Genomic DNA, 27,949 nt, shown 5'->3' with positions numbered 1-27,949 from the left:
ACCATATACGCACACAAAAGCACACGTAAGCAATTTCACACACACACATACACACAGAAAAACCACACAAGCTTGCAGGATAATTATTGGTAGCACTACAAGCTTTACATAATGCCCAATGCTAATTTTGTGTGTGTGTGTATGCCTCCTTTGAAGACAAAGGAGCAATTGTTCTTTTTTTTTGTTTTTGTTTTTGTTTTGGTTTCTTTCCACCATGCCACTAAAGACATGACATCACAATGGGCAAGAAGTGACACGCCCCTTTAACATGGACACAAACAAATTAAACAATAGTATTCATATAAACTGACATGCAAGAGTGGAACGTTGATCTCTGCAGCGCATACAACTCCTTCTCTCCGGCGATGTCTCTAATTTTTCGCTTCTCTTTTCACGGTACGTTTGGCAGACGACAGGTATCCTCGTTCTTTTGTTTCTGTTTTTCCCTTCCAGGCCGCGACATCGCTGGCGACTGTTGCTAACTTTTCCACACAAGGGATCCCAAAATTCTATCCTACAGTGAAGGGGGAAAAAAAAAAAAAAAACAAGAGTGCAGGAGGGATACAGGTACAGACCAATACGGCAAGTTATGGACTCATTTGCGTAAATACAATTTCCTTTTTGGGGTAATGCTACAACATTCCTCTCTCATTTGCATGGCAGAGGTATGATTTAGCAGGTGTACATGACATACCACTCCATTTTCTCCTGATAATTACAGGACTCACTCCACGAAGTTATGCAGCTTAAAACTTCTGAAGCATTTTACTAGGACGTTTAAATACGCATTATTACTACTGGTATGCACTTTAATAAAACACACACACACACACAATCACTAGGAGTCAAATTACCATCCAATCCAATACCTTCTTATAGATATTACCACAATGTTTTACAAAAGGGATTACACAACAAAGATGGATTTGCCTTTTGCAAGAAATGTACACACACACACACACACATACATATACAATGCATATGCACAGAAACAACAGGAAAAAAAGTGTGACAAGTGTGAAACAGTTTCTATTTTTCCAAAAACAACTCAATCACAAGATCTTTCATTACTTTTTATACACAAAATAACTAAATCATTTTTTATATCTTTACTTGAGTCACTATTAATCTTTTTCATCCAACTAGCATCGGCTTCTTTCCGTCACGGCAGTGATACTTTTCCCCCTCGCAGAAAACTACAAAGCTGTGACACAAATATGTATCTAATCTCATTTTAGGTTTGTGACAAATGGGTACTGATTGACCAGTCATTTTTCAGTTATTCAGTATTTCAGTTATTGTAAATGTTTTGCATTCTAAGCATGTGATTTTTAAATTCACTGACTGGCTGAAAAACAGCCATCTGGCTGAGCCCAGTACCGTGACGAAATAAAATGAAATGAATGAATGAATGAGTCCTATCTAAAAGATCTCTTTGGGGGAGTCCTTTGATACCTGTTGAGCTATTTCTAGGTCCAGCTGCTTCAGCTTTTCGTCCAGGAAAGACCTCTCCCGAGCCATATCTGCCTCGCTTCCGCCATCTGGGTTGATAGTACAAAGCATAGTCAACATACAATCAGAATTCTTTCATACAAATATTCATATATACATGTAAAGACTTCCTTTCCAAAAAGGTGCTATGGATCCACTTCACATCAAATTGAACATTTTTTTACCAGAATGTCTTTATTTTTGGTAGTCCCATGCCGTAAACTCTTCAAAGTAGTGAGATTTTTGCGAGAAAAACAGAGAAATCAAGCAATGAAAATTGAATTTTGTTCCCAAAGCTGCTAAATCTAATAGAATTCATTCGGAAGCCCTTGTGCATGCTTGACAGTACATCACTGTCAGACCAATAACTTTTTCAGGCATGGGCCAGTAAACCATGGAAAAAATGGGTACTTACTGGTCCGACCTGTCTGTCGGACCAGTAGAAAAAATGGGTTATTGTGCAGCCCTGCCTACACCTAAGTACTTGCTGAAAATAAGACCGGAACAGTTGTCACAGAAGCAAATGTTGTGTCACCATCAATGCTAGCTTGCTCCTCAAATGATGAGATGTTAGCTGATTATGGAGCTGCTTCATCTTTACTCACCCGTTCCTGTCATGGATAACCCTGAGGTACTCAAGGATGTGTAGGAGTCACTGAAGCCCATGAGCCTTTCCTGTGAGCCCAGGCCGGAGCCAAATGAACCGTGGCTGGAAGGGCGGAGTGGGGTGGTTCCAAGGCTCTGCTGGGACCCTGCCGGGGTGTGGCTGCTCCCCAGGGTGGCGTGCGCGTGGCTGAGGTTCTGCTGGGAAGTGGCCGGGGAGCGCGAGGCGAGGCTCAGGTTCGGGTTGGAGGAGGAGGCGGAGACAGGGGGTGCGGCTGCGTAGAGATTCTGGGTGGAGGAGCCTGGCGACTTGGCCTGGGGTTGGTGATGCAGGGAGTGTGTGGAGGAGGCGGGTGACGCCTGGTGATGGGAGATGAAGCTTGGTTCTATGGTGGAGCTCCCGGGCGAGCGGGGCGCGTCCAGGTTTTGCAGCGAGCTGGAGCTGACGGCCGGCGATGACTCTGCCAGGTTGCCGGGTGTCGACGAGGAGTCCACCGAACCGCGACGGAGGAGAAGGCTCTGGTAGGATGGCTGGCTGGAAGAGGCCATGGAGACTGGATTCACAAGGCGCTCAGTTGATGAGGATGTGGACATGGACGGAAAGTTTCCCCGCTCTAGATACTGATTCTGCAAAGCCTGTATGATCATGTCACGTTTCTGGACCTCAAGAGACAGCGCAGAGAGCCTGGAAAGCAAGAAAATATTTCAATAGTAAGTAGTCACTAGTAGTTTTTTTGTAATTACTTTCCTACACAATTTATACCAAGGCCATATTGAAATATTGTATAATCTCTTTAATGACCATTCCATCATTCCTCAATCAAATCTCCGTTAAATGATTTTTTTCCCCCCTTCCTCAGAATTTACCCAGTCTAGTGTAGAAGTGTATATGTATTACTTTTTTCTTCTCTTGCTCAAAATACTCAAGTCCTTCAAAGCCATAGAGGGCGATATCTCAGCCAAGAATGGCAGTCAATATCTGCAAACCTGGTCAAATTAAAACAAGGGGGGGAAAAAAAAGTCTATACACAGGAAGTTAACTTTTGTACACTTGACCATTATGATGGTGACATTTTAGATGGCTACAGTGGAAGAATACAATCTTATTCACTCAGAATAGAAATACAACAGCACATCAAGCTTGCATGGACGTACAGTCAACCTTGCTTAAGTCGACCTCGCATAAGTGGAATAATCACCTTAGCTGACGGTCTTTTCAAGGCCTCTTCTCTTTATATTCTATTGATTTAAATCCCACGAATGTTGAACATTTTCTGAGTCGAAGCTATTTCTTCAGTCCAAATGGATTCGACTTTAATAGGCAAGGTTGACTGCATATGTTAAAGGGATGGTACAGTATTGGTGGAGATGAGAATTGGGCTTTTTACTTTTTGCGAGATACCAAGAAGACACTTATCATATAGTACAGAGCATACCATTTCAAGAGGAATTCAAAGTTTATTTGATTCAAATCGCATTCGGAATGACTGAAACATCCAAAAACAAAGTAAAACAAAGCGATCATAATAAAGTGTGGGTCCCACACTTTATTAGAATAGCTCTTTATTGGATATCTCAGCCATTTCAAAACTAATTTTCATCAAATACACGTTGAATTCCTCATGGAATTACATGCTCTTTCATATTTCATAAGAGGTTTCTCATTATCTCACCAAAAAACGTTAGAAACCTGAGATTAGGTCTCAACCAAAACTGTATGATCCCTTTAAGGGATGATATAGTTTTTGTTGAGATGGGGGATTCAAATTTTAATTAAGAAACCACTTCTGAAATGTGAAAGAAACTATAATTTTATGAGGAAATCAAAGTACATTTTATGAATTGGTTTTGAAATGGCCAAGATATCCAAAAACAAAGAAAAACAAAGTGGTCCTGATAAAAGTTGGGTCCCACATTTTGTTTAGGACCTCCTTATTTCTGGATATCTCAGCTATTTCAAAACCAATTTTTAATAAATAAACTTCCCTCTTAAAATTGTTGGTTCTTTCATATTTCTCATTATCTCACAATAAAGTAGGAAAAAAAAAAGCCCCATCTCAACCAAAACTATACCATCACTTTAACTTTCTACCAGTGCTCACATGACACCTGTTCCACACATGTCACATGTCACATGACCCACCTTCCTTCCAAGTCCTGTATCCTGGCCTTGTGAATGAGGTCACTCCCCTCGCTGCCCTGTCCTCTCTCCCCCTGCACCTCCTGGTCACCCATCGCATCCAACCTGTTATGAGAATGCGTGCAACGAGAACATGTGTGAGGGGAAGCCTTGAGACAAGACTAGGTGTGATGATGAGAACGCATAAATATAATGCTGACATAAAAATTCTTATTTGGGAGTGATAAACGGTACTCCGTTTGAAATGTTACCTGGAGCTGACTGGATGGTCCACTCGGCACTGTCTGATTGCACATTCCTCAAGGTATTTATGTTCCCACTGAGAATAGAAAAGTAATGGAGGGGAAAAACAAAACAAAACAAAAAGATCTTTAATACGAAGATATTTTGCTTTGAAAGTGACCAGTTAAAGTTAAAGGCATTATTCACCATTTGCAGATGAAAAAAAGACCCAGCTTTAGTGCTTCAAATTACTTCTAAAATGTGAGATACGGATAGTAACAACAAATGTAAAAATGTTTATCAGTATAATCAATGTTAAGTATTGTTGAATATACAAAAAGTGAACAATAGCTATTATAACAAGGAAAAGTAGAAATTATGCGGTGCGTAACATATGTCCCCGCCGGAAGTAGCATTTTGTAACAAAATGTGCAATATAGGTCAAAAAATCAAGGTCAAAGGTCAAAGAAGTCAAAGGTCAAAATTCTGTGTAGAAGTTTTGAAGCCCTCACCTAGTGCCATCACATAAAGCAAACGGAATCGAAATCGGGTTAGAAATGGCGAAGGAGTAGCATTTTGTAGCCAATGTACAATATGGGTCAAAAATCAAGGTCAAAGGTCAAAGAAGACAAAGGTCAAAATTCTGTGTACAAGTTTTGAAGCCCTCACCTAGTGCTATCACATAAAGCAAACGGAATCGAAATCGGGTTAGAAATGGCGAAGGAGTAGCATTCTGTAGCAAAATGCACAATATAGGTCAAAAATCAAGGTCAAAGGTCATAGAAGTCAAAGGTCAAAATTCTGTGTAGAAGTTTTGAAGCCCTCAACTAGTGCCATCATATAAAGCAAACAGAATTGAAATCGGGTTAAAAATGGCGAAGGAGTAGCATTTTGTAGCAAAATGTGCAATATAGGTCAAAAATCAAGGTCAAAGGTCAAAGAAGTCAAAGGTCAAAATTCTGTGTAGAAGTTTTGAAGCCCTCACCTAGTGCCATCACATAAAGCAAACGGAATCGAAATCGGGTTAGAAATGGCGAAGGAGTAGCATTTTGTAGCAAAAATGTACAATATAGGTCAAAAAATCAAGGTCAAAGGTCAAAGAAGTCAAAGGTCAAAATTCTGTGTAGAAGTTTTGAAGCCCTCACCTAGTGCCATCACATAAAGCAAACGGAATCGAAATCGGGTTAGAAATGGCGAAGGAGTAGCATTTTGTAGCAAAATGTACAATATAGGTCAAAGGTCAAGGTCAAAGGTCACGACTGAAATTCTGTGTAGAAGTTTCAAAGCTCCCATGTAGTGCTATCATATAAAGCAAACAGAATCAAAATTGGCTCATAAATGACAGAGAAGTAGCAAATTGAAGATTTTGATCACACACGGACGCACACACGGACACACGGACGGACGGACGGACGGACGGACACACGGACGGACGGACGGACGGACGGACGGACACACGGACACACACACGTACGGAGCCCGTTTCATAGTCCCCTGCTCGAACTCGTTCGGCGGGGACAATAAAATTGTTTCTAGAATAAACCATCTACAGTGATGGTTTATTGAGAAAAATAGTGATATCTCCTTATATTTTAGGCTTTATTGCAAAATTTTTATATTGAAGGATTTATGTGACACAACTGACCTACACATATGCATCAAATGTGATGACTCAAACATTTTTTAAAGCACTGCTCCCAGTGGTAAACAATACCCCTTCACGGGAAACTGGTATACGAGTGAACATAATTTGCTCTGCATAATGGAAGTAAAACACAACAACAGTGACTATGACAATGACGTATCATATCACCAATCTATGAATCCATATATTGCTTTTGAAAACAAAAAGGTACATTTCAGTGCAGAGAAATAAAGAGAGAACAGCACATGAGGTTTTGTAAGTCCCTAATAAAAGAGAAAGTGGTTGGAAAAGTCACATCTGAAAGCAAAAGATGAGAAGGAGACTTTGGGTATCAGTAGTGATGAATATAGTTATTAGTTGTCAAATTATTTACATAAGAACAAAAAAGGGCTGCGGAATACGCAAGTCCGGTGTCGAGCACTGTTCACAAGTTGCTAGTTTACCATACCATTCAGAGCATGCTGTCAGCTAACACACAGCTACACAGCAAATATTTTTCATAGAAGTAGACAACGTCAAAAACTGATTTAGAAATTTTCTCCCTGTTTGTTTGTAGGGGGAAGGAGAAGAGGTGTGTTGTCCATCTCTCCTTACCTTACTGACTTCGGCCTCAAGTTTGAGGATGGTACTCTCTTTCTCCGCAAGCTGACCGACAAGCGTCTCTCCTTGCACGTCCTCAAGCTCGGAAACCCCTTCATCCTGATTGGCTGCCGAGTCCTGTTGTGGGTGTGGCCAAACAGATGGCGATAACTTAAAGCATTCATTTATCATCATGGCCTTTTGGGTGGATTTGTCCACCGGTTTTTTTTTTTTTTTTTTTTTGGGGGGGGGGAGGGGTTGGTGGAGTAACATGCCATGGTATAGTGGGTGTGCACTGGACTTTCAATACAAAGATAAAAGATTCAAGCCCTGCCATGATACAATGGTCCAAATTCACAATGGTGGTCTCTAAACTTAGACCATAGCACAAATAAGCATGAAATACATTGTAGGCGTACCTTTGACATGTGCATATTGATGCGCATTTGCTACTGGACGTCTGTTGGTGTACACACTATCTGTCAATCGTATTTACGCAAGAGAATTTTGCATAAACCACAGTTTAAACCATGGTTTCAATTGTACCGCCTTCGTGAATTTGGGCCTTTTTAGTCCTCGTTCAAGACTTTTTTTTGGTCATAGTTCTCCTCTGTACCTTCATGTAAAGATGATTATCTTTTCAGGGCTGCCACCAATCACATATCACAATCAGGGAATAAGGGTTTTAGGGAGCATTTATCTAAAAATTTTCTCAGGCAAAATCATTATCTTAAACTCGTTTGAGGCATTTTGGGGGATTAAGCGCATTTGAAAGGCGTTTGAGACCACCTTTTTGCAATTGCCTTTCTGCAAGTAGATAAACACAATGTCGTTTAGAAATGCATTTATATCTCAAGGTCAACTCCCAGCCGTTTCCGGTCGTGCTTTCTACCTATTATCTGTGTGTAAATGATGAGGCATGCATGGTGGTAAGCAGATGACCTATACTTCCTAGGTCGAACAGTGCAAAGCAGCTGCGCAGTGACAAAACTCGAGTCGCGCTTGTATGATGGTTAGATAAACGAGGCAAATCAAGAATCCAGTTTCAAACCAAGTTCATAAATGCGATTTGAAATGGCATTTTGATATGCGATTCTCTCTTGTAGGTATGCATAAATGCAGCCTACGACTGCCAGGGGGGATTCGCGAGATCTGACTGACTGACCTCCCGACCGCGGAGCTTGTCGATCTCCTGCTCCAGCTTCTGCCGGAACTTGGTCTCCAGCTTCTCCCGCTTGAGGTGGGCCACCTGGAGTGAGGTCAGGATCTGCTTCATGGAGCTGACCTTCTCCACGTACACCTGTCGGTGGGCGCACTGGAGGCGAGAGGGGTAACAGAGAGCAGAGGAGAGGGGCAATGCATTTATCTAGGAAAAGCTGCACATATGGACAAACTAAGGGAAACATAAAAGATTGGCTTTATGGATTGGACACTGCTACCCAAAGGTTAGTAGTCAATAATATTTTTGCTCACAACTTATTTGTTCGTATGTATGTATGTATGTATATTTGCCACTACATATGTATGTTCACATCATGTGACTGGATTGTTTGGTTTGCCTAAGTTTTTTTTTTTTTGTTTTTTTTTTTAAATCTTTCTTAGATTTCCTTCAAATGATAAAAAAATTAATAAATCATAAAGCGAATTCTTACAGCTGCATTTTCTACAACATGAATTCAAAACAGAAAATACAGTAGTAACAATATATTAATCAGGAATGGAAGAAACATACACACACTAACACAAGCACCTAAAGTCACACAGCAACAACATTAACATCTATGAGCAAATGAAGAGAATGACTCAAACAGCATTTTGAAATAAAATTAAAAGACAATACCAACAAAAATTGTTTGGAGAGAACCCTCACCTCTTCCTGCAGCATAGCGACATCGGCTTGAGCCTTGGACAAGGCTGTGTCCAGCATGTCTACGTGCTGCCTCTGCTCCTGCAGCTCATTCAACAACTGCTTGTTAGCCTCTTCCAAGTCTTTACCTGAAACAGATAACATGTTGATCATTACAACTCCTTGCCACATTGTACCATTCAGCAAATGTAAACTTAAGAATGAGAATGAAGCACATCAAACATGGCTGATGAGTTAAGAAAGTGAAGATGGAATTATCACTGTCTTCACTTTTGTTCTTTTATATGTACTGAGAACGGTTAATTTAATTGCTGAATCACAAACATGATTGCAATCACGATTCGAATCATCGTTTGTTCACAAGACCGAGGAAGGCTTCACAGATTGAGGTTGTGAATTTCTGAGTGAGATGGGGAGGTTTGGCTTCTTTCCAAGTTCCCATCGACCAATCTTGAACTGGCTGGCTTTCTGCGGGAGTGGTTGGAAGGTCACCGCAATCTCCGTGCCCCCCAAAAACATGATTGCAGTTCAACTATGTTCACACTGTTATTTCATTGCTTAATTCTGCGCACTGTCATTTCTTAGGACAGTAGTGATACCCTTTTGAGAAAAACAACAACAACAACAACACTAAAAACAAGCAGAAGAAATAAATAAACTATTGAATTGAATTGAATTGAATTGAATTGAATTGAAGAAGAAGCCTCCAAAAGTACAGCAACATCTATGTATAAAGGACAGGGCCAAAGTAGCAATTCATCACCACTGCAACTACCATTAATACATATCTGCAAATCTTAAAATCCAAGGGTTGTTTCCAATAACAATGCATTATCCCCTAAAATATTTTAGGAAAGGTTTTTTTTTTTTTTTAAATTCCATAATGCATGGAAGACCAACTGCAATTTTGACATAACTTTGGGCAAGGAACAAGATAACATTTATGAAAATCACTTCCATTTTTGCCACGAGTCAAGAGAAACTTGCTTGAGTGTTTGTTTCAAATATAGATACTTTTATGTACATATACCCATTTCTGCAGTTTCTAATCAGTAAGCCTAGGACAAAACAGTATGTGGGTGGCTGCCTCTTGCTACTTCTGTGTGTTTGACAAAGTATTATAATGCAAAAATATACCTCCAAAACAAAACAAACAGTGATTTGGAAGTGAAAGTTGCAACTGGGGGGAACTCACACTTCATCTGATACTGGAATACTATGCTCTCTTTCCTTGAGATCTCCGCCTGCAAGTCTTTATCAGAGCTCCCACTTTCCTTGCCCTGTCTGGAGCTGCCTCGGAAATGGGTCTCTACGTGGGCTGCGGTAGGCAAAATGGGGACAAATTACGAAAACTGGAGCATTACCGGTATTCACTTGGGTGGGGGGGGGGGGGGGGAGACAGAGAGGGATTACAGCAGGAAAGAGAAAGAGAATGGAAAGGGGGGGGGTACATGGAGAGAGATGAAACTGGAACAGAGAATAGATTGAAGCGGGACAGATGAAAAGGACACTAATGGCAGTAAAATCGGGATGAAGATGAGGTGTAAGACAAGTGCAGAGTGCGATATGAAAAGGCACCACATAGCATTAAAACGATCTTGAATGTTTCAAAGGAAGTCTCCATTTTGATCTGTTGAAATATGGGCAAGCGTCTGATGCAAAAGTGACTCAAATGACAGGCATTCACAATTTAATTTGCAATCGAGAACCATGGGGATGAAATAGAAGGAGGCCCCTAAAGATAATAAAAAGTTTTGGTACCTCAAAAGTTTCCCTGAATTTCCATGTTTCAGGTTAAAGTACCTTTCATATAACTAACACTGTGAGACTTACTCGCCCTAAAGTGCTCTCATTTCTTAGTAATCATGCAATTAACTGCGACCAGCAGCCCCATATGCATAGCGTAATGGGGCTTCGCATTGTATCATTCAGGATCATGACAGATTTAGTATCGCCGGTAAATATCAACTTAAAATCCAAAAAATTCTTCAATTTGAAGACTTACCAATTAAGTTGAAGTCTTGAAAACAGGCTTCGGGAACATTTGGTTCTGCCAATAGTCCCTTTCTGTTCGAATTGATGACTGAATGTGACTCTGTCGAGAGGACCTTGGGAGAGCTACATACACCGATTACTACGGCCAGCACATACGCACACATCACATGCGAACAAATTTCAAATCCATGAACGGATAAGATGTTTGTGTGCGCATGCGCTGGCCGTCAATTCAGTGTAGCTCTCCCAAGGTCCTCTCGACCGAGTCACATTCAGTCATCAATTTGAACAGAAAGGGACTATTGGCAAAACCAAACGTTGCCCGAAGCCTGTTTTCAATACTTCAACTTAACTGGTAAGTCTTCAAATTGAAGAAATTTTCGGATTTTAAGTTGATATTTACCCGCGATACTAAATCTGTTATGATCCTGTTAAAGCTACAATGCGAAGCCCCATTTAGCTATGCGTATGGGGCTGCTGGTCGCAGTTAGCTACTAAGTATGCGTATGGGGCTGCACGCTGCTGGTCGCAGTTATCATGCAATAATGGTTTCGTACAATACGTGAACTACTTCGCCGCCGTACGGCGGCAGCTCTGGTACGAAACCATTATTGCATGATTACTAAGACATGAGGGCACTTTGGGGCGAGTAAGTCTCACAGTGTTAGTTATATGAAAGGTACTTTAACCTGAAACACAAACTAAGACAAGGAAATTCAGGGAAACTTTTGAGGTAATACCAAAACTTTATGTTATCTTTAAGTATTATCCGTGGTCAATTTCCCACAATTGAGGCAATACACACTGTATTATTTGGAGACAACATTTTTTTTTTTGAGTTGTTAATTTCACAAATATGAGCTGACTTTTGAAATGAAAATACAACAAATTACATGGCATATGCAGCATTTGGTCCAAGATTAAACTGCTCATGTTTTCATAACTGAGGTTCAGACACACATAAAAATAAAATAACCCAAATTAGACATATGATTCCATACATGTATGTATTTTCATAATTAATATAGAAAGAGGGTCAAGCATCTATAAAATGTCACTCAAATTACAAATTAAAAGGCTATGTGTTAATCTTTGAGTGAGTTGGGAAAAACCAGAAAAAGAAAATGAAACAGGACAGTGTTTGACTAGTGCAGTCCACAAGGCCTCCTTAACTGAAATACCTCAGTCACAAACTTGAAAGCAGAGTAAAAGTAATAGCAGTTTATGCCCACATTCTTGAAAAACCCCTCTCCTTTTTTTTTTTCAAGGTGTTTAGTGGTAGAAAATGGCCAAATAGCCTGCTTACTTTTCCTACCACTGACAAACCAGACTGATAAAATTAGCTTTTAATGTAGCAATCCCCATGACCCACAATAGCCAAAATAACAATTTTATGATGACAAGGATCAACAGGGGTCACCGAAATTGACAACGCTCCTCTTGTAAGTGGAGATGACTTTGTTCTCCCGGGAGGTCAACAAACTCTGCTGTCAACACTAAAGCCGCATTCCCAGACAAAACTAGGAATGCAGGGAATGTGTGGAATGTGAGGTATTCTCTCACCGCTCCAGTCCCATTCCCATCAAAATACAGCACGGTGCTGGGAATCCAACATCAGCCTCACAACTTCCTGATCAGACGGCAAAGATGGGAGAGGTGTACGGTCTTTAATATTTTGGGGTCAGAAATAAATCAACATCTGGAATATTTATCCATCCCTGCTGCCAGAGATTACACTGTTTAATTTGGGGCTGTATATCAATATCAGACATACCATTCTCTATTATCAAATTAATGGGGACTAAGCTTTGGCTATGCTGCTCTGCCTGTTTGCAAAACATATCCATTTGATTTGGAATTGACCTCTTCTAGTGAAAAAAAATCCAAGTTACTTCATTTTTTTTCCAGTTTCTTAATGCCAGGTAGAATTTCATGATAATATCTAAGAGCTCTGCTTATACTTCATTGTGCAAGCACTAAATGCAAGAAGGAATAGTGATTTTTGAGTGAGTGCCACAATACGAAGGACACAGAGACTGTACTTCAGTTGTGCACAAAAATACATGAAAATGAAAGACTTTCAACTTATGGAATACCTTTGATAAAATCACACTTTAAAGGGATCGTATAGTTTTGGTTGAGACCTAATTTCAGGTTTCTTACATTTTTTGGTGAGATAATGAGAAACCTCTTATGAAATATGAAAAAGCATGTAATTCCATGAGGAATTAAACATTTATTTGATGAAAATTGGTTTTGAAATGGCTGAGATATGCAAAACAGAGTGATTCTAATAAAGTGTGGGAACCACATTTTACTACGATCGCTTTGTTTTACTTTGTTTTTGGATGTTTCCATTCCAAACCCGATTTTCATCAAGTAAACTTTGAACTCCTCTTAAAGGGTGTGTACAGTTCTGGTCGAGGCGTAGATTTAGCTTTTAACCTTTTGCGAGATATTCAGAAACTACTCTATGAGATGTAAGGGGGAATGCAGTTCTAAGGGGTATCAAAAGTTTATTCGATGAAAATCGGTTTTGAAATGGCTGAGATATCCAAAAACACGGTGAAACAAAGAGATCCTAATAAAGTTGTGGCATGTCGCCTTTTATTATTAGCACTTTTTTGGATGTCTCAGCCATTTGAAAACCAATTTTCATCAAATAAACGTTGAATCCTTCTTAAAATTACATGCTCTTTCATATTTCATAAGAGGCTTTTCATTATCTCACTTAGGAATGTTCAAAACATGAATCCCTACCTCAACCAGTACTGTACAGTCCCTTTAAAATGGTATGCTCTGTACTATTTCGTAAGTGTTTTCTTGGTATCTCGCAAAAAGTTTAAAGCCCAATTCTCATCTCTACCAATACTGTACCATCCCTTTAATCAATCTCTGCAAGTTACTTCATTCATTCATTCATTCACTCACTCACTCACTCACTCACTCCTCATTCATTCATCCATCCATTCATTCATTCATCCATTCATTCATTCATTCATTCATTCATTCATTCATTCATTCATCCATTCATTCATTCATTCATTTTCTCTGTATAACAGAAATGTGCTCAACTTGCCCCCACCCCCCCCACCACACATTAATGGCATCAGTAAATTGCATTTATTCATTCATTCATTTATTTATTCATTCATTCATTCATTCACTCACTCAGTCACTCATTCATTCATTTCTCTGTACAACTGAAATGTGCTCAACTTGCCCCCCCCCCTTGCCACACACTAATGGTATCAGTAACTTGCATCAATCTCACACTTCATTCATACATTCATTCACTCACTCATTCAATTCTCTGTACACCTGAATAAATGGTATTCAGTAAATGAAATGAACACTGCACTCTTGTCTACACCGATGCATTGTCGGGGTTAAAATGCAACCATTCAATGACCAAGACCCTATCAACTCTGATTGCAACTTTTAACATGACGAGAGGGCACATGGGATATTTCCCACAATTTTAGGTAAGTGCCTATTCAAAGTGCCTATTCATATTTCTTAGCAATTACAATTTCATGAGTGGTGAAATTCACGATTATGGAGTATAGTAATGAACACAGAAATGTATGCATGCCATTGCATCCATGGCGGGATCAGAATCGACAAGTCTGTACGCTGTTAGATTTGCAAATACCACCCAACTAGTGAAAAAAATTGGTGTATACAGTATGTATTTCTTCTGAGAATGGTGGGAAAAGTTACAGTATGATAGGGTCACAATGAGTGTGGGTGTGTGTGTGTCTGTGTGTGTGTGTGTGTGGGGGGGGGGGTGATGGGGTAAGGAATGGGGTAAGGGGGATGGGTAAGGGGGATGGGGGAAGGGGGAAGGGGGATGGGGGATGGGGGATGGGGATGGGGGGAAAGATGATGATTTGGATGGCTGATGAGACAGACACTCACCACTCAAGTCCCGATTCCTTTCCTGGAGCTTCTTTACTTCCACTTCCAGTTTGGCCCTCACCAGTTTCTCCAGGTGCTCCCTCTTGTTGGTGGACTCGATCAGCCGCTCATGCTCCGTTTGCACGTTGTGGATCTCCTGCTCAAACTACAAGTGCGTGGCAAAATAAAGGGGAGGGGCAAAGATGTTACATAAGTCTACCTCTTAAAGAAAAAGTGTTTTCTTCTGATTGTTGATTTTATTTATTTATTTATTTTTTTTTTTTGGGGGGGGGGGGGGGAGGGGGGATATTGAGGTCCAGATTTTCCTAAAATTGTGGGTATCTATCTCTACCTATTACAATTGTATGTCCACAGTGTGAGACCATATATACACAGGCCTGCATATATTCTTGCATCAAAATTAAGGGAGATTCCAAACAACTGTATTCCTGCATCACAAAACCAACAAAAGGTTGCCAAACATGGATTGTTAGTGAAGGGCAGCTTATGAAAGAGCAGACTTTAAGCTTTGAAATGATGTATAACTCAAATGGAATGAACTCTCTTAACCTATTTAATACCTGGAAAGAAAGCACACATTCTGAAAGAGTGTGTTATGAGAAAAGAAGCTCTGAAGTATAGGGTCTATTCAAGCGTTATACCAAGCTCTGCTAGCTGCACAATGAATGGGACAAAAAAAAAAAAAAAAACAGGATGTAAAACACCATATCAACAACAATAAAGGGATCATTAGATTAAGTGGAAATTGAGCATGCCCTATTTACACATTCTATCCATTACTAATGCCAACTTTCAAAGCAGCAGCATTATCCTATTGAAATGCAATTTCTCATTCGTTTTATGATTAAAAACTTAAGAATACATGTGTAATGTACAATGTAGAAAAATAATTGCTCTTTCAGAAAATATGAAAATCTCAAGATTGACAAGGTTGACGTGTTTCACCTAATATATTTTGAGTCCTCGCACAAAATCAGGGCGTGCAACTCTTTGTTGGTGTTATACATGGTCACACCTATCAGGGAGATAAGTGTGCGTGACATGCAAGTCAACAGGCAATGACAAGGGCAATTCCGCGGTTAGTAACGTTACATTTGAACAAATTTAGATATTTGTTTTTATCACTAAATTACCATTTATTCATTTCAAGTCAAAATTATGTCAAAAACATGTTCATCCTTCCCAGGTTTATGATACAGAAAAGAATGAACACAATCCAAGAAATATTAGAATTGCTATAGCAACTTAAAGGGCTGGTTAGTAACGTTACGAAAAAAGGACATGACAAAAAAATCAATGTCTTGTAACAAAAAGTGTGCAAAAGTTCAAGTTACTTCAAACAAAGTGTTGCATTAATTTCAATTATTGCATCATGACAAATGTTCATGCAAATTTTTTTAACAGTTTGACCGATAATTTTTTAGCTAGACCCCCAAAAGCATGGTTAGTAACGTTACAGTTAGTAACGTTACATTTGTCCGGAGTAATTCCGCAGGTCATTTCACCCTTTTGTAATTGACAAAATGTCACATGACTTCTGGAGTATTTAAATGTATTCATCTTTTACCCTTTAGCAAAACTTTGAGGAAAAAATTTCAAAGGAACCCACTGTAATTTGCATTTAAGTGAATTTCAGTGTCCCCAGTCCCACATGTTCATTTTAAATGATGGTTTTAGATCTCGCAAAATCAATATATACGAAAAATAAAATCTACTGAATTTGAAAGACCCTAATGATTGGTGAACATCCATGGCATTAGTTGATACCTAGATCAAAGGGTAAGATAAAGAGGCACATTTCTTTTATCCATGTCATGTCCACCTAACTGCGGAATTGCCCACAAGGCCCATTACACTCATCTTGAAAATGATGGGAATTTCCCCTTCTAAAAAGAAAAAAAAAAATGAAAGTATTTTCTAAAAAGTTGTTTCTGATATTTCACAGTAGACTTGTTTTATCACATACAGTCTCCAATGAAACACCTTTGCATATATGATATTCATGAGAATTAATTTGCATGATTGAATACAGGTCCTTGGCTTTGACACAAAACAACAACAAAAAAACAAAAAACAAAACGAAGACGCTCTCTATCCTGGGAATGAGTAACAACATTATAATCATTCAATGTAATTACAAGAAAAATTGTCTAATTTTAGTCCACAAATAGTGCCCCATACCAACTGATAATACCCTTCTTATATTAAAATCATTTTACTGTACTCAACTGGAAGCATGATGGGTAACATTTAGCCTTTAATGTGCAACCTGCTATTGATTTGCCACGTGACAGGGTATATGCTAACGAAAACTCATACAGGTACCTTTTGCAGCTTGGCAACTTTCTGGTAGTAGGTGTCGAGCTCGTCCCTGAGGGCGCTGTTCTCCTCTGACAGGAACTTGACCATGTCGGTAGCGCGGCTGGCGATGGCCTCGTGGTCAAGCTCAAAAGTGGCCTGGGACGACTGCGAGGCCGGAGAGGGGTGCGGGGCAGGGGCCTCTGTGGACAGCGGTGAGGTGCTGGACGTGCTGCTGTAAAGAGTGGGATCAAAAAGAGGCATCATTTGGTGGGGTTTAATAAGAGAAAGTCGGTCCGAGTCTGCCGAATTCTGGAGTTCGTGATATATCCAGAAAGAAATTTTTGATTCATTCAAATTACTTTTGAAACGAAGAGGCAATGATAGAGTGTCTTGTTTATATCACATAAAGTGTACTGCCATGGCTGCTCATGGAAATTGAACCAATATGACCTCAAGTTCCAGAGTCTGTGATCCTATCCATTAGGTCAACACAGTTCACTGAAACAGAACAAGTGGAACAGCCCAACTCATAGAAAACTTCAAATTCTTTACATCCATGCAGAGTTCATGCTTGTGGTTATGATGAACTGGTTGCATGCATAACAGTGAGCCCCTTAAGCTGCACGAATCACATTTTATAGTTTGATGAATTATTGTATGTGTATTTTTATAATAATTTTATTTATCATATGTTGTTAGTGTTTCATTTAAAGGTAGAGTAAAAGAAATCCCTTTCCTGGGCATACTCAATGGTGTTTTTTGTGTTTGTTTGTTTGTCTGTTTGTTTGTTTGTTTTTTTGTTGTTGCATATTTCACTCTAAATACTCTGAATTGCTAAATTCAGGACAAGGCAGGTTAATTTTTTTTTTTTTTAATTTATGAAACACTTTGTCATCAGTCAATCAGTGTGCTTATAATCATGACTGCACCTCCAGTTTGGAGCATACGATATAGATGCTATAATACATAACCTGGATATTACTAATAAATGATGTGGCTATTCTAAAGGGTTTTGCTAAATGTATTCGAGCAACTTTTCACAACGCTCATGATTCCATGTTCCTTCTTCTACTGTTGTTATTACAACTTCCACATCATTAAGGACAGTGCTACTCATTAACATCCACATCAGCACTTCAAATAATTTCATTATTCTATCAGGAACTGTTGGCAAATATACTCGAAAATGCATTTTCACAGATAATTTATTTGTAGATGAAAAACAATTATGTGAATTACCATATAACATGTACACTACCTTCAGATACCAAGGGTGATCAATAAAAACTTCGCACACCAGCACTGACATGACCTGTGCTTGAACACAAGATCACCTACGCCACCTATCAACTCTTGCGAGTTCGCGCACCACGCCCACCTGTGTTAACTAATTGAAATAATCAAGAGTGCAGATGCACCCGTTTCCTGCTTCATGTTTCTTGGAGACATGTACGAGCAGACGTCCCATCGTTCCCGTTTCTTGTTTTCTTCTGGGAGGAACTCTTCCGTTCCTCCTCCCCGAATACAAACAAACAAGGATCTCAATCAACCCTCTACCTGTGAAACACATTAGGCGGACATGAGAAGGTACGCGAAGAGAGGGAGAGACCCGACGGACAGACAGACGGATGGACGGACGGACAGATGGAGAGATGGAGGGATGGGAAGAACGTGAACTATGCCTGGGAGCTGGGGCACATAGACAAACATGACGACACGACGGAGGCATCCCTGGCATCCTACCATCCGTTTGAGCCTTCCTGCCTCCGATCCCCGCGCCAATTGGAGCCGGCATCAAAAGAAAGCAGCGGAATGTTTTGTACGCAGCGCTATCACTCTTACCCACTTCCTCCCCCCTTCCCCATCTTCCCCCTCCCCACTCCCTCTCCTTCCCACATTCAAAGAATACCCCCTAAACTAAAACACATGAGAAGCTTCCACGTGAGCACAGTACACATGTACACACATAGCATTACGCACCCCCCCCCCCCACCCCCATGTGATGTAACCCAGTTTAAAGGACAGATTTTCCCAATGTAACGGTAAACACCTTTAGCTCCAATCATATTCCCGGTGTAGATAGAAGGCATCTTGCTCAACTACATAATGGCACAAGTTGGATATTACACATGTACATTGTGTAGCTCTAACTGGTTCCTCATATTCTTGACATTAATTAATGAATGTGCAATCTTTCAGATTCATCTGACAATCCCTTCATAGTGGTTGCTATGGAGTGCCATGCCCTGTTCTGTTTTGTTTTGTTTTTTAGTCCCAGTCATTGCACAGACCTTAGTATCAGGTGAAAATAAGCACTTGGATGGCCCGAAACTGAAGTCTCTTTTCTCAGTGAACACTTTTCCAAAGGGTGTACTTTCTCTCCAATATTTAGATGGGTTTAGAAAATCCATTTGCAATGATTTATATGTCATTCCAAAGCTTTATAGAGTCTGTTCTTTTTGGCATGTTTGTGATGCAGAGTCACATGTAATATTCCAATGGTATTTGAATTAGTTGGTCCTAAAAAGATTTATATATAATAAATAACTGATGATACTTTTGTTCAAGACTATGGCATACATTTGAATATCATTTCACTTTGAAAATTGTTCTTATCATGAATTATAGAAATATGAATGAAACGAATACAACAGCCTGTGAGTTTATTGTAGACTTTGCATTTATTGATTAGTGCTATACTTGGCCAGTGGCTAGCAAAGCTTTCTGGCTGTTAGGGAAATGATTTATCAATGAAAGTAGATATAAAATGAAAGAATAATATGAATACACCAATCGATGATGCACACACATACATTGCAAACAATACAACAGAAACAGATAATAATTTGATATACAAGAAACAGGTTAAAAGTTTGCAAACGAAATGCATAAAAGTGCTTTCCATGAAGTTTATTTACAGTGTATATTTTTTTGTATGTGAAGTAAATAAAGGCAAATTAGAATAACACATGTACTTATGCAAAAACAAGAACACCTCCACATATCACAATGCATGAATTTATACATACAATATTATGAAATTCTGTTACATGCCTTTCATGTTTACACCTGCCTGCCTGCCGCGTGTGTATGTCTACAGGCACAGAGCCATATATTTGAGTATATATATGTATGTGTGTGCATGTCTGTTTGTGTGTAAGTGTGTGTGGGGCCTTGTGGATAAATCTACACTCTTTGATATTAGGCTTGTTTTACTCCAGGCCAACGTACACAGTAAAGGAATGTATGCAATCTTTTGTCACACAGACACACAGACGAAGGTGAGCCAATGTTACCTAAGATGGAGCCCCACCTTTTATCTCGCTATTAAAAGCTTTTAACTTCGGATGCATTCGGGGTGGCTGGTAGGACACCAAACAATTGATAAGGGAGAGATGTAGGAAAGTTGTATTCACACCTAGACATATATAATAGCGGGATGTCCTAGATGATTGTGATCCAAATACCAAGAATTTTTGTGCAGGTTTAGATGGACAGAAATATCCTGCAAACCAAGTGCCAATTGCTGTAATTTGTCAGCTGAACTGCATATACCCGAAATCTACTGAAATGGTGACACCGATATCTGCCCTTGTGGTTTGTGCACTGTTCAATCATGTACGGTTTGAATGAAGGGACGAAAAAAAAATTGAGGTTTTTTGTTCCTGCGATTTATACACACACGCTGTGGTGCATATTATTGCCATGAATCCAATCTAACTGCAAGATTTCTTGGGATTTGGATCGCAACGCTGATCGCGCTATTTAGTGGGATTGTTATGTCCACACTGGCAAAAATCTCAAGATTTGTATCCTGCTAATTTGTGTCAATATGAATCCCAATATTCACAAAATGTGATAAGAGCGTGTCCTTTTTTTTTTTTTTTTTTTTTTGGAGGGGGGGGGGGGGGTGATTCACATCTGGCATTTAAACGAATTATAAGAATATGATAAAGATACAAAGATGCATATCTATGTGTGTGTGTCTGTTTTTCCTCACCTTCTTAAAACAACAATACACCTTTTGTTCTGCTCGTGAAGCAATAACTTACACAGTGTAAAAAGTCTCTTCCTATGTTGACATTCATTCATTATCGTACCAAAAAAAAAAAAACACTTTAAGGTCTGATTAATATTTGATGCTAACATCCTCTTCCTGATTTTGGTCATTTCTGTCTTTTCTCAAGATTTTACGTTTTCTAATGAAGCTCCACTTTGCTTCAAAAATCCTATCACAGAAACTGATAGGATAAAAAAAGACAACCACAAATTTGACAGTTTGACCAAGGAACTTTACAAGTGGTAAAATGTGCACCAGGTTACACATGAAAAAAATATCTGTCCACTGAAAAAATATTTTGGTAAACATTCTTCATAATGTTAAAGAAAAACAAAAACACTTTTCATAATGTTAAAGAAAAATAAATATATAATTTTGAAACACTCTTTACCTGTGAAATTCAGACTAGAGGTGTTATCAACATCAAACATTCACAATCTGAACAAATAACACATTTTAGCTGAATCACTTTGTGTGCAGTTTTCCATAAAGCTTTAATATCACTTCCAATGTACATAATGTGTACTTTGATACCAGGATTACATGGTAAGACATTAATGTTAAGCCTGTAGGTGTAAGGTCCAATGGCATTTTGTGTTGTTGCCCAATGCCTATACAACAACACATGCCACCTTCATCTATCATCTCATGTAATGCACATTCCTTGTTACACATTATGGAGTCATATCCCCCTATTGCATGGGATAGAGGTGGATGGGGTGGGACACAATTTAATGCCACCAAGACAGTATCTCCTGTGACATTGTGTCTCCTTCGTTCTGATATTCCTCCAAGTCCAAGTCATATCAGATGTGGGACACGCGCGGACATCACCATCTCACAGTGCGTGTGTGAATGTGTAGGTATATATGTGCTTTTTTGTGTGCGATCAAATCAAGCTTAGTCCCATCCACCTAGTTCTGTGTATTCCCTTGCATTATTCCACATGGGAATGTCCCTGTAATCTACTGTTAAACGAGGAATGTTCGTGTGCATTTTGATTTCACGAATTTCGCGAGGGCCAAGATTCGCTAGGTTAAAATGCACGCGAAAGTTCTTGTCTACACTGTATGCATTGAATGCCAGTGGCAGTTTGCGAAAATTCACAAAATACATGCCACGAATATATCATATTTTACAGTACTTGGGCTGGAATGTCTAATGCCCAGCTTGGGACCCAGATGGAAGCTCTTCCGGTATCAGCCTCAGACAAGACACTCTTTAACATTTCTTTCACACTTAAAAAAAAAAAAAAAAAAATCTGACATCAGTAACACTTGTGTCACTAGATACATGTAGGGCATCATCAATTGTAGCTACAGTCGGTAACATCTACAAATGTACCCATACCCATATCTGCTGGGGTATTTCTTGCAATAAGTACCAAAATGTAACAAAATGTACCTGGGGACAGTTGTGCCATAAAGGGAATAGGAAATGAAAGGCATAACTTCCTAGTCAAAGTTTATCTGAAACAGTGTCAAGGCCATGGTGAAATCTCTGAACCGCAGGAACCGCTAGGAAAATTGTGCTGCAGAAAGTTTTAATGTGTCATCCTCAAATCGGCAACTCTGTAGCTACATATATCTGACAATGGAAAAAAATCAGTTGGCTTTATGGCCATCACTGAATTGGCAACTCTGAATTTAGCTGCATGTATCCAACAGTGGAGAAAGACTAGTTGGAACTTGTTAAATTATTAAAATCTGCATAAAATCTGAGAGAAACTTTAACATAAAGAGTTTAGAACTTAAAATTTTCTTGGAAATACATGTACATCAATTGTGCGAAAACAGCTCTGTAACAACATGAATTACATCTAGGACAGTGAATGTCAGGGGAAACAAATTCGGGTCACTCTTCACTGGCTTACATAAATATCTCAACAAGCATACAAATCAAATCCTTGAGCTAACATTGTTCACATGAAATGTCATTGATGACATATTCCAGCCACCCAATTACAATCAATCATGGCTCAACAGGGTTTCCCCTTTGGAGCTATTGTATGAAGACTACTGAAGGTGCTTTGAGAGTCTGGAGGATTTCCCCTTGTATCTCTACAAAGGCAGATTCCTTTTCTCCATAATTTTCTCATAATTCAACAACTTACTTATTTTTGTCATCAGAATTAAAAGTTCAGCTTACTCTCTGTCAAAATTTGCATTATTTTTGGATGCATAAGTCATCGTGGCATTGCGATGGACTTAAAGTTACGTTTTACATGCAGCGACCCCTTCTCATATCCCGTTCCTTCCATAATTCTGCAAGAACCGTTAATGCCCCCAAATGAGATTTTTTTTTTTTTTTGCCCGTAGACAAAGAACGGACAGGTAGTTAGCTTCCAGACATGTCTCAATTGGCAACCCAAGCACTGTAAGGTTGAAACGTTTCCTCGCTGAAGAGGTAATGGCCGACCACCTGTGTGAAACGCAGAGTATGAATTCCACATCAGTTTCATACTCTCACTATTCACATGGCCATTGTCCAACACCTACTTGTACACTGCCCCAACCACAAGAAAAGGTACCTAGTTTGCAGCGGCTAAAAGTAATGATCGCGGCTTGCTTCTACGCAATACACCTGACCAAGGAGGTATATGTTTACATTCCCAAACAATTGTTATTAAAACCATATCAGGGCAAATTACCCCCCCCCCCCCAACAACTATGACAACTAGATATGGAGTTAAACAAAATCTTACTCTAGACACTCAACTTCAGAGAAGCTTGGTTAGCATTTTCCAATAAGAACACAAAGCCCCATGCTGTATGTGCACAAACTAGGGTGACTGTCAGCAAGTCATAACACTCAGTTCACGTGATAGATCTGGGTTAGATTAGAATGCATGGAGACTTCCTGCTTTAATGATCTGGAGGCTATTCATGGTTTCCTTCTTTAAACTCACAATCACTTTCGCATTCTCTACGAGACATGAACCATGGCGTCTGATGGCTTTGCTCTAGTATATCAGCAGTAGATATGGAATTACTAGATCATGCAATCACTTTGCATTAATCAATAAATGTGATTTCTGTGCACTGTTTTATTTGGGTTCTCTGTTTATTTTGGCTGATATTGTAATGTGAGCAATACTTTTCATTTCATTGCGATATGAAGAAACATGTAATGCATGTGAAGTGTGAATGTGCGTGTATGCGTGTGTGCAGGGTCAGTGGAAGGAGGTTTTAACCTTTCATGTGCCCTGTCATTTAGCAGTAACTTAGAAAGCATTCACTGAACTTCTCCTAAATCAAATTTACTGACAGACAGCCTACTAGGGTGGAACAATGTCGCTGTTCAATTGGAAGGCCATAGTGACACCTTTGGCATTAGGGGGATTAGGTTTATCTCTATTCATTGCCAGTTCAGCACCTGTGTAGCTGCATAATACATATCCTCAATCAACATCAAGTGGACATTTTTAAAGGAGACCTCCGGATGATTTTCAGATTTTTACATTTGAACAACTATAAGTTAGTTAAACTGAGGACAGGGTTTCAGAATTTGTGATGATTGGGATGAAGAATAAGAATATTTTCAAAATTTAGAACAAATTGCAATGAACAAGGATGATGACATGGCAGAGTCACCATAAGAATGCATGAGTTGGGGCTCCAGAAAGCAGAACAAAAGAAGAAGGCATGCATAGATTATACACAGGTGAACTCGCAAGCAAACAGTATTGTAATGGAATTACACTGCTACATTTCTGAAATATGTGAACCTCCTATGTCATCATCCTTGTTCAATGTAATTTGTTTAAGGTTTTTCAAAGTATTGTTTTTCTGCTCAAGAACCATGATAAATTCCAGAGATCTATGCATGGAGTTGTCGATTTATGTACTACATGATGTGAAATTATGAAAATTGTCTGGAATGTCCCTTTAAGGCCCTTTCTGCACCCCTTTTGATGTGTAACAATGTCATGGTACATTGTATATGTGTGTATGGGGGGGGGGGGTGGAGGTGTATGCGGGGGTGGAGGGGTCTGTAGTGGTGCTTATAGTGTCCATTCGACAGCAGCATCACATCCCTATTGTGCCCCACTACATATCTCCGTCAGTGTTCAGAGTTCCAATCCAGAATACTCTTGCTCTTTAGTGAAATCATCACAGGGAGAATTTAAGCTTGAGGCTTCAAAAATTAGTCACTCTAAAAAATGGTGATAATGATAACAACGGCCGAGGTGATAATCGGTAATTATGGTGATGATGATAGTTGTCATGGTGATGATTATGATGATGGTGATGATGATGAAGATGGTGATGGTGATGGTGATGGTGATGGTGATGGTGATGGTGATGGTGATGATGATGATGGCGGTGATGATGATGATGACGGTGGTGATGGTGATGGTGATGGTGGTGATGATGGTGGTGATGGTGATGATGATGGTGATGATGATCGTGATGGTGATGGTAATGATGACGGCAATGATGATGATGATGATGGTGATGATGATGATGATGATGATAATGATGGTGAAGGTGATGGCGATGGCGATGGCGATGGTAATGGTGATAGTGATGGTGATGATGATGGTGGTGATGATGATGATGGTGGTGATGGTGATGGTGATGATGGTGATGATGATGATGGTGGTGATGATGATGGTGATCATGATCGTGATGGTGACGGTAATGATGACGGTAATGATGATGATGATGATGATGGTGATGATGATGATGATGATAATGATGGTGAAGGTGATGGCGATGGCGATGGTAATGGTGATAGTGATGGTGATGGTGGTGATGATAATGATAATGATGATGACTGAAGTTAGGGCAGGGGTTGAAGGGTTGAGGGAGGGGAACAAAGCCAAGCCAAGGGAAATGGGGGCTTAGATGATGCAAGGCCATGATCAGAGGAGGACGTGTGGCATTCCAGGCACCCTAGCCCCCCTGCCTGCCACACCTACATACCATCCCTGACAGATTTTTCTCCCTTATTCAGATGACACGCAGGGGGGTGTTTAGCCCCCGCTGAGGGAACTAATAGCAAAAATGCTTGGCAGGATTATGTAAGTCCCTTACCCCGAGCAGGAGAGGAATGCTGAAAAGGAAAGGGCAACAATTGAAGACCAACAAGGATAACTGGAAAGAGGGATTGTGGTTGGTAGGGGGAGGAGGAGGAAGAGATTTGGGAGACAGTCAAGATGCAAGAAGATGAATTCAGAGAGCCACTGCAGCAAACTGACGTCGTCAAGGTGACAGGGACTTGAGATGCATGGACTCCTTACAGCTGAAGACATCTTAAAGATGAAAACATCATCTATTAAAGCTAGGTTTCTCTTTCACTTTTCTGTAATTCTTGAGAAAGCAAGGATGCTACATTCAGATATTCTGCCTCACGCATTGCAGTGAGTGTCAATTTTTGACACAAAACCACATCATGTAACCTTTCTCTAAATCACAGGACACTGGCAAAATTTGGAAGTATCATGAATCAGGTGGTTGTCGATTTCCTATCCATTCTTTTTGGTGTGAAGAAGAATAAAAGTGAAATCTTTTGACTACTACATGACACAGAAGAACTTGGCTGCAATCTTTGTTTTCTTATTAAGGACAAACCCCCCTGGAAAGATTGTGACTATCGCTCAAGTACGAGCAGGCTTCGTAGAAAGTAATTTAAATGTCATTACAAGACAGGTCCAAACAATATAGTCTGTCAAAATATCACCTTACAGGTGAGAATGTATGGAGGGGGGGGGGGTGGTGAGGAATGGTTATTGACAGAGAAAGGGCGGGGAGGGGTAGGGAGAGATAATCGGATATCCCAAAGGGACAGAAGGTTAAAGCATGTGAAAGGTCAATGCACTTTGTAGTCTCCTCTTCCTCCTCCTCTTCTCCCTCATCATCCTCATCATCATCATCTCCTAGTGCTTGAGGAATGCCAGCAGAAAACAAGATAATGAGGGAGGCACTGAGGAGTGGACCTGTCAAGACAACCCAAACCTGTGGGTGCATCGGCAAGGGGAGAGGAAGGGGGAAGTGGGGGGGGGGGGTGGGTATAGTCTCCTAACCAGGCTGCAGGGTTCATTTCTTTTATTTAACTCTTTATGTGTCAAGTTCGCACGCCCGACTCTTATTAGTCGACGATGTGCCAAGTTCACATATTCTGCTCAAACACAAATATTCACCCAAACCGATCGGATCGCTAAATTACCAAATGCTGCAGTACGGCGACAGTGTTTCTCACGATTCCATCCCTGTCAAAGTAGTAGCTCACAAACAGTGTTCCCTACTAAATTTGTGAATAAATTCTAAGTTTATGGCACCTGTTTTATGTGCAAAAGTCATGCTTCTAGAATAATGTAGCTACTGGTCATTTGAATGAAAAACAATCACAGATATTTCATACAATTTACATCAAAGCAAAGCTTGGCATTTTCTCTACAACTCTACTCATTACATGTCCCAGGGTAGCAAAAATCTTTAAAAGTTACATAGATTTGAAAAACAGGATGTTTTTGCAAAGCATGGCTATGTTGCTGTCTCAGAATGTGGCACACGGGGTTTACACCATGGCACATAAATACCTAATTAGCTAAGTATGTACATCAAGACATTTTATCATACACATTGTACTGACAGTTTGAGTATGCAAATTCTGAGCCATTGTGTCATTTTTTTTTTTTTTTTTTTTTTGGGGGGGGGACTGAAGTGATACTTTTAAACACAAAGAGAAGTCTTGTTATTACTATTATTATTTTTTGTTTTTAGTTTAGTTTACAACCACGCCAAGTTTGGAGGGATTTACTGCTGATACAGAAGCTTTGAACACAAGTGTAGCTCTATTAAAGTGCCATTCAACAGGGCATGCCTTTCTGAATATCTTTCCAGTTTGCCTACTTTGGATAAAATGCCCTGACTGAATACTTTCCTTTCCCATCATTTTTTTTTTTTTTTTAATATCATAGATCTTCATAAGAATACCTTCTGTTGTTGCTGTTGTTTTTTGTTTGTTTGTTGTTTTTCTTTACATTTTCTAGTCTCAGTTGTACAGGCAGAAAAAGGGGACAGAAATAAGAGTATGTTTCTGGCATTATTTTGTGGTAACCGATGCACCGATACTGACAGAAATGTGAGACTGGGGATACCTTTTCCTACACGGTCCCAA

General features: G+C 39.7%; 1 protein-coding gene across 1 annotated transcript in view; it reads right to left on the bottom strand.

The window, feature by feature from the left end:
* Positions 1-478: 478 nt before the first annotated feature.
* LOC140244642 (uncharacterized) overlaps positions 479-27,949 on the bottom strand; it is a 37,122-nt gene continuing 9,651 nt past the window's right edge. Inside the window, exons 2-12 of the mRNA XM_072324261.1 lie at positions 16,789-16,996; positions 14,464-14,608; positions 9,743-9,865; positions 8,551-8,675; positions 7,846-7,995; positions 6,696-6,818; positions 4,486-4,553; positions 4,238-4,339; positions 2,097-2,779; positions 1,456-1,541; positions 479-514 (exon numbers count right to left, since the gene is read on the bottom strand). Of these exons, the coding sequence (XP_072180362.1) occupies positions 479-514; positions 1,456-1,541; positions 2,097-2,779; positions 4,238-4,339; positions 4,486-4,553; positions 6,696-6,818; positions 7,846-7,995; positions 8,551-8,675; positions 9,743-9,865; positions 14,464-14,608; positions 16,789-16,996 (1,849 nt within the window). The remainder of the gene's footprint in view (positions 515-1,455; positions 1,542-2,096; positions 2,780-4,237; positions 4,340-4,485; positions 4,554-6,695; positions 6,819-7,845; positions 7,996-8,550; positions 8,676-9,742; positions 9,866-14,463; positions 14,609-16,788; positions 16,997-27,949) is intronic.

Source organism: Diadema setosum, chromosome 21, assembly GCF_964275005.1.
Source record: "Diadema setosum chromosome 21, eeDiaSeto1, whole genome shotgun sequence".
Classification (NCBI taxonomy): domain Eukaryota; kingdom Metazoa; phylum Echinodermata; class Echinoidea; order Diadematoida; family Diadematidae; genus Diadema; species Diadema setosum.
Note: the sequence above shows the minus strand (reverse complement) of the source record. Positions and strands in the feature narration are given on the sequence as shown.